The 8559-nt window shown below is 40.1% G+C and overlaps 1 protein-coding gene across 5 annotated transcripts in view; it reads left to right on the top strand.

Annotated features, from left to right (window-relative positions):
• The window catches only part of prmt8a (protein arginine methyltransferase 8a), a 33533-nt gene that overhangs the window by 21916 nt on the left and 3058 nt on the right, over window positions 1-8559 (top strand). For all 5 annotated transcript variants that reach the window (XM_086028407.1, XM_086028409.1, XM_086028406.1 and 2 more), the window contains 2 exons: window positions 4701-4851; window positions 7966-8087. In XM_086028407.1, the coding sequence (XP_085884533.1) occupies window positions 4701-4851; window positions 7966-8087 (273 nt within the window). The remainder of the gene's footprint in view (window positions 1-4700; window positions 4852-7965; window positions 8088-8559) is intronic.

An 8559-nucleotide genomic window follows, 5' to 3' on the forward strand; every position in this document is an offset into this window, starting at 1 on the left:
CCAGCTCATGTGGATGGAGCGTTCGCTCCAGTGGTGCTGCTTCTTTTTCCCCATTCGTGTCACAGGTTCAAATACCACTCTCTACCTTTATATTTTTATTTCTTACTATGTCTATAATTTCTTGTAAGCAGTTGGGAGTTTTTATTGCAGAAATGAACAGGTATGCAGACAGGAAAAACAAACTTATTGGACTGGCATTGCCCGAACGGCCACAGCTGGAATCGGGAGATGGTTAATGTGGAAGCCAGTTACCCATTAGCACTAATGTATTCAAGTTTTTAAGTCCAGTGGCATGAAATTCATTCGGTTTGCGAGAACGAAACTGGTCCGTTTACATGCCCTATTCTTATCTTTGGGCCAATCAAACATCTGTTGGCCTGAATGTGAACAGTGCATTGCCACACAGCGGCGAGGCATTTCGCCCAAAAAATGTGATAACAACGGCAAAGAGCAGTTAATGGGACAATCAACAATCCAGTACAATGGTTGACTGGTGACTTGCCCTCTTTAAATAGCGTCACCGGAGATTGCCAAACATATTCATTTTCATTGTTTAAGAGCATTGCTATGGGTTTAATTATGAATCTGGGTTGGTTGACTTTAAAAAAACTGTACAAAAGTATGCTTAAAATAGTTTTACCCATTAGTATTACTCAAAAGATGGTTGGCCAAGTTTACTTCTCACTTGATCTTTAAATGATATGAAAACTATTATAAAAGATTTTTGTGTGTCTTTAATTCCTGCAAGCATATCAGCTTTGTGTTCAGCTAATCAGGCACAGACTTCACACTTCACACTGACCAGAGATGGGCATTCCATCCCATGGACGGAACGGTCCGTTTTGTGGATGGACGGAGGGTGGATGAGAAGTCTTTTAAAAAGGACAGACTAAGCAAGGATGGAAGTGGGTTTTCGTCCGTTCCTGTAATTGTCCCTAACCGGGTCAAGTACCAACTGCCGTGTTGTTTGGGTTCTTTTCAAGAAAGACCACTGTCCTCTTCTTCAAGACCACAGAGCCATCTTTACCTGCCTGCACAGTGCACAACTCTTTCCATGCTCCCTGCAACAATCCTATAAGATTGCACGGTCTGCCCTAGCATTTTTGTTTTGTTTACTAACTGTTAATATTTTCATACCTATCCCTTTACATCGGACGTGTGTCCTATCTGGGACTGCAACATCTCTTGAGCATAAAATCTCTGCCAGCGCCACCACAACCTGGAAGTGGAAGTCTTTCGTTTCCTTCTAAAATAACCTCGCGTTATTTTGCGCTGATTATTTTATTGCAAATGACAGAATATAAGGTAGCGCTTTAAAAGGACGAGGATGGACGGTGTCTAAGGAAGATTATTTTTATGAATAAGGACGTAGGTATGAGGACAGAAGAATAGGTTACCCAGGTCGTGGACGGAGGAATTGAGAACGGACCAGCAAAAAAGGGTAAAGTGTCCATCTCTGGTCATTACTTCAGTACAGTGTACATACTCTTTGTGACATTTGTGTAATTCAATGTGTGGTGAGATTTTTCTCATGAATAAAATTGAAAAACACTGATTAGATAATAAAATGAGATTAAAGCTAGCCATAACAATTCTGGCTTCACGGAAAGTGCAGTTTTTCCAAATATTCCAATTAGGATAGAAAGAAGTACTCATGTACCCTGACCATTCTTGCATTGAAACGGAGCAAAAATACCTGAAAGTTTGAAGTTCAGTTGGGCCAGTAGAACGTCAAGAAATTCTTCAAATCCTTGTGGGCGACTGCAACAGACAACTCTGAGTAAGATGAATGTTATCAGATCAAATGCAGGGATAATAACTGTAAAACACAAATGACACTGTGTGTCGTGTATGAAACGTTGAACTTCAAGTCACAGTTAATGTTACATTACAATTTCATTCTATTTTGTGATGTGATTGTTCCATCAGTGCTCTCTTTTTGTTTGCTAGTTGGCAGGCATTCTTTTCTTTTCCGAGCCACAATCACTGTGAAAATAACAAAAGGAAGCTAACAGAAATTCAGTCTGCCTTGTAGGAGAAAACAATGGTTCCAACAATAACACCCCACATGAGTACTTGTTGATGTCTGTGATCTTGTACCAACAGATCACCACATTATTATACTGCAGTTTGTAACAAGGATCAGAAGTGAAATCCTTTCATACGCTAAGACTGTGCGTGTGGAGGGCCCAATCGCAGAGACTGTAGACAATTGTCAGACAGAATGATGAGTTTATTGAACCAAAGGTAGCGGAGGTTGCTGTGGCCCAGGGTGAATGGTTCTGGGGAATTTAAGGATGGAATGGAATCCCAAGTGCGGCAGAATGCAGGGCTGGCAGGCAAGGAGCAAGACATGAAATAATCTGGGAATACAAATAACAAGACTGGGTCAAAATCTGCAAATACATGGGAAATACTCAAGATGGCTGGATGCACAAACTCCTATTCCAGTGTGTTGATCTGGCGATGAGATAGAATTCGGGACCATCTGTCTGCCACAGATGGACATTGTTTGCACCGACACCACTAGTCTTTCCTATCCTATACATGTACAATGACACACCCACACACACACGCAAACACACACGCAAACACACGGTGAAAGGATTCAGATTGAGATTCACAGTGAAAAGAGTCAGGAGACCTCACAAAGTGAGAGAAAAATCGAAAATGATTGTGAAGAGTTGTGTTCTAAACTTTGAAATGTGACTGGTGCATGTGCTGCTACTTATTAAAGACATCAGGAATATTTGTCAGTCAATAAAATTCATTACAAAACACATCATCTCACATCGAAACCATGACAGCCTCGCAGTTAATATATCTTCATAATGAAAGGGCAACAATCAGGAATTTCACACTTGTTGACTTGATGCTGGCGTTAAAGTTTTGGATGAACTGCAGCCCCCTCTGGAACTCTATCAGCATTGCAAATAAACAGAATTCAAATCAACACAATGGATTTGGACTACGCACGATCTTACACTGTTCAACTTGAAAGTTCAATGGTTATCAGATTGCTGACCCCACATGATCACAACGACCCTTATTTCTAGGAATGGGCGACCTCGTGTGGCGCTGATTATTTCAAGGTATCAAGTCATCGCAAAAGCTGCCAATGCAAAAGCTTCCGATGCCAGTTATCGATACATATGGCACCCTCGTGTGGCCATTCTACTATCAAAGTCAATTACATGCTAACTCATGGTAAGATGATTTTCTCCATTACGGTATTTCATTCATATGCGTAAAGCAGCACTGTGGAACTTTCAGTTTTGGTTGATTATGTCAGCGCCATATGGACAAAAGCGGTAGTGTTTTGACTGAAGTCAACCACATTTCCCATGAGCGCCAGCGCATAGTGTCGTGAAATCCAGAGCTCTCGCTCGCCTGCAGTTGGACTGAATTGCATTTCTGTTTCCAGTGGCTATGTGAAGGATAAATGGGGATGAAGTAATGAATCTAATTGTGTCTAAATAGCAGAAACGGGTATTCCGTCCGACGGACGGACGCCCATTTTGTGCATAGAGGGATGGAGGACCAGACTTCTTTTAAAGGGGATGGACTAAGCAAGGACGAAAGTGGGTTTTCGTCCGGCCCTCTATTCGTCCCTGACTGGGTCAAGTATCGACTTATGTGTTATGTTGGGCTCCTTTAAAAAGCAAGACCACGGTTCTCTTCTGCGATACCACAGAGCCGCCTTAATTGACTGCCTGCGCAACACTTTTCACATGATTTTTTTGCGCTTTTTGTTTGTTCACTAGCTCATCTTGTTTTCATAATAATAATAATAATAATAATAATAATAATAATAGTAATAATACTGTAAATGTAATATAGTAATGTACATGAGTGTATTTATATTTTAATATAGTAATATATTTAATAATCATGAGTTCAAGGTTAGGTTCAGCAACAGGTGGAATTCAATTCTGAAATGTCATAGCTAAATATAATAACGTATGGTAAAATCTTTATTGCACAAGTTTAACCTGTCAAATTTAAATACAAAAAAATCAAAATGTTAAATCATCATAAAAAATAATATTGCACAAAAGCCATCTCATTAAAATTTGCTGCTAAACAGTGTTATCTATCATTGGTTTAATAGAAATTGTATGCATCAAAAGTACTAGTGGTATCAGTTACTTGGTGTCTGTGAAAACTCAAGAGTTGAGCACTACTCGTACTGGTATCCGACTGAAAATGTATCGAAGATTGCTACTTATTTCCAATGATTACTGGGCTTATGGCAAGCATGGTCTGAAAATAAAAGTGTACGAAAGAGTCCTCAACGTATACATTAATGTACACATTAAGGCTACACCTATTAGGGACCAAATTAACAATTTAGACCTTTTCAGTTCAGTCAATGACGGCGCAGTGGTTCTGCTACCAGACAGTGGCAGTGCTAATGTGAATTCCCTTTGACCTTGAACAGGATAAGCTGTGTAGAGAATGGATCGATGGACAGTTCAATTAAATGTTATTTATTGACATAAAAATCTTAATGATCTAGTGGTACAAGAACTAATCAATATATTTGAACAAATGTGCAGCTAACCACAGTCTTTTGCCAGAATAAGACCAGGTGACCACGTACAGGCCTATAACAATTGGATGGCTGTTCACAGGGTTTTATGATGAATTGCCTGTGAGTTTACTATGTAAGTGAGAGATCCATCTCTTTCCGCCAACAGGAGGTGGACATCTACACAGTGAAGACCGAAGACCTCTCTTTCATATCAGCATTCTGCCTGCAGATCCAGAGAAATGACTACATTCATGCATTGGTCACTTATTTCAACATTGAATTCACCAAATGTCACAAAAAGACTGGTTTCTCCACTGGTAAGATGCCACAGATATTCTCTTTACTTAATGAAGTTGAGTGTTGGAGTGACATTGTTGATTTCTTTTTCTTTTTAATGTTGGTTAATTCTGCAGTGCACACATTTAACCAGAGGTGGGCATTTTTTACAAGTTTGCCAGTCCATCATCGGTCAGCAGCCTGGGTACCTGTCCGTTATCCATCAATCCGTAATTTTTTCGATTCAAACTTCAATCGTCTGTCGGTCAATCTGTCATGTTATTTTAACTGCGCTTCCGTCAGTAAACTTCAAAAGTCCGCCAGTCCGTCAATTTGACAAAAAAAACATAGTGGCCCAATAGACGAAAAATCCATCCATTATCTGAACCTTTCATTAAAATGGTAAATGGAGTGCACTATGTACATCATAATGTGTCTGCTCAAACATCTTAGCACTCACATACTGCACGTTTGACACTTCACACAGCCAACATGTATTTGCCAATCTATTGAATTGTTAACTGTTAACTGTCGCTTTGACACTTAAAAGTTTTACTTTAAAGTTTTGCTTACCTTAACCAGAATCATGTGTCACATTGTTGCTAAAGTTATAATCCTGGTGGATTAAAATGCTTCCTAGTCTTTGTACAAACCGAAGTAAAGTAGAATCTTTTTTTTCCTTTTGAATTCGTCTTCTATTTTTTTTTTCTTTTTCTTCTTCCAAGTCTTCTGTCTTTTTAGCGGTTGTCAAACAACTTTTGGTGAATTACTGCCACCTTCTGAAATCCAGTGTGGGCCTGCAATATACTGCTTCACAACCTCCTAACCCTACTTTTTCCCAAAATAAAAATAGAAATGTATAACTTAACCCACAAGAACTTCTCTATAAATCTGTCTCTGTGTCCAAAGCTACTTTGTTACCTCTGAGTTCATAATTAGCTCTTACTTTACAGCCAGCCTAACACGTGATTCTCTCTTTGGTGCATTCCGCCACCTGCTGTACATATTCAACAGAACAGGCGTCCGTCAGTGACGGACACACGGACAGGTCCGTCGGTCAGACCGAGTGCCCACCTCTGCATGTAACCATTTCCCAAACAAAAACAAAGGTAATGCTGCGGTTTAAATGTAATAAATGTGGGGGGTTGTGGAAGTCTCATCTGCAGTTGTCTAGCTCAACTACAATTTAATTGTGAGACTCCAGACATTTTAGATTATGTACTTTGTCTCCTTTCTCAGACTCACTGGATTTGATCTAATCTTTAGAAGAACAGTCACACTATTACACTGGCCAGCAACTCGCAGAATATACACTTTGACATGATATCCATTATGAGGTGCATTTTTAATGATTTTTTTTTCAATTTATTCTAACCAGTTTTGATTGACCGTGTCAAAGAAAGTTTCATTAAACTATGTGTATGTTGTTTAAAGTGTAATTTGAACAGCAGTATATTAAATTGAGATGTATTTCAAATATTAGTTCACCCATCCCTATCCATCTTAATAGACCGTGCAACTCATCAGCAAACCACAACCTCATCAATAAACTTTTTAACATTTGTCTTCAAATTAGACTTGTCACCACGTGATAAAGACTTGCCTTGGTATGGTATGAGACTGACCCTCTAGAGCAAGCGTGTCCAGCTCCGGTCCTCAAGGGCCGCTTGCCTGCCCGTTTTCCAATTCTCCTTGCGGCAACACACCTGATTTAAATGATCAGATCATCAGAAAGCTCTGAAGAAGCTTGATAACAATCCTGATCTCTTGAAACAGCTGCGTTGCAGCTGGGCTGGATGGAAAACAGGCAGGACACCGGCCCTTGAGGACCGAGTTTGGACACCCCTGCTCTAGAGGGCGTAGGACGAATTGCATCTGTTAGGATCAACAGATCGTGGTCATTTTATGATTACTCAAATAATATACAAATCCAACTGATCACCAATATACTTCCTTTGTAGTTGCAAGTTTACAAATCCCAACCTTGAAGGATCCCTCACTAGGCATATGCTGAGAGGTATCTAAACTTGGACAAAAAGTAATTTACTTCCCAAGGAGGTGATGGAAATCACACACTTTTGCCTGACCAAGGAGAAGCAAAGAGGAAAAAAATGCAAGCTCAATTCCTGATTCCCTAATTGACAGAGCATTGAGATCAGATCAAAGAAGGATCCATATGGCAGGTCCTTTTATACATTACACACATGGAACTGTTTGCACAGACAAGAAAAGATGTATGTTGCCGCAGCACAGTGCAGCAGGCTGAACATTCAGATTCAACGGCACCTCATATTTTGAATGTCAGCCAAGCTTTTGTCAATGGCGGTCAGGGCACTAGAGAATGTTCTGAATTGTTTTGGCACTGAGACACACACACACACACAGTTAAATGTTGAAAAACACATCAAACGAATATGAAAAATAAGCAAGAGGTTTCCTTCATTTCAAGCTGACGTCCTGTGCTCACTAAGTATTATTATGTGCCACTTTGGACCATTTCTTTACACCAAGACAAGCACAGCCTGCTAATCTGAGGTATGTGAGGGACTGACAAATTGCCCTTGATGGTCGTTTAGATTTTGGAAGACATCAGGACCTTGACAGGTACCACTAATTATTTTTTGCCAAGTAGGAAGCATGTGTTGTTCCTTCATAAGTATGCAGACATTATCCTTAATCAGTTAATCAATCATAGTTAGGGCCAGATGCCTTGAATTTCATTCAGCCATCATCCATTTTCTATCCTCATTAGAGACGCGGGGGATCTTCAGCCTACCAGATCTGATTTGGGGCAAAAGGTGGCGTACGCCCTCGACTAGTCGCCAGTCAAATGCAGTTAGAATGGACAAACAACCGTTCTCACTCACATTTACACATGTGGACAAATTTGAATCTTTAAGAAACATATTTTGGTATTGTGAAAGAAAACGGGACTAACGGGGCTAAGCAAACCTACACATCCACATGGAGATCAGGAAAACGCCTCACAAGAGATGTTCCAGAGGAGATTTGACCGACTGACTGACGTGCGGACCACGATGTCGATGCGACCGAGATCCATTCTTGCATGGTTGTATGCAAGTATGTAAGTTTGGTGTGAGAAAAAAATCTTGTAGAAAGACAACTACATGTATGTGTGTCTGTGTGTGTCCTAGCTCCCAATGCTGCATACACCCACTGGAAGCAGACCGTGTTCTACCTGGAGGACTACTTAACTGTGCGACGAGGAGAGGAAATCACTGGCAGCATTGCAATGAAGCCAAATGACAAAAATATTGTAAGAGTTACACAAAGATTCTCTCTCAGTACTGGATGTAAAGAGATCATGCCAGACATTATTGCCTAAGGATTTGTTTCTCTTGTTTTTTTTAACAATAAAAAAAATCCTCTAAATCTGGAATGTAGTTTTCCACTATACACAATTACGAGTGACATGTTTTCTGAAGCTGAGCCGTGATTGGTCCTTACCTGAGCCCTGAGCAGTTGTGATGTCATTTTCAGTCAGCAGAAGTGACAAAATGGCCGCCCCTTAAGATGGCTAAAATGGGCTGGATTTTGTTGCTTAACTCATACTACACAACGACAATATTTATCGGAATGCCTTGTTTCAACTAGTGGGCTTGCAGAGAACATCTTCTTGAAAAAAAAAATGTTTGGAATGACTTCCCCTTTAAATCAGAACCTCAATTGCCATCTCTGATTCTTGGAATCGTAATTTCATTTCTAAGAACTTGACTGTTATGTGAGTG

The sequence above is a fragment of the Filicampus tigris genome, chromosome 4, assembly GCF_054856515.1.
Source record: "Filicampus tigris isolate MCC_2025a chromosome 4, RoL_Ftig_1.0, whole genome shotgun sequence".
Classification (NCBI taxonomy): Eukaryota; Metazoa; Chordata; class Actinopteri; order Syngnathiformes; family Syngnathidae; genus Filicampus; species Filicampus tigris.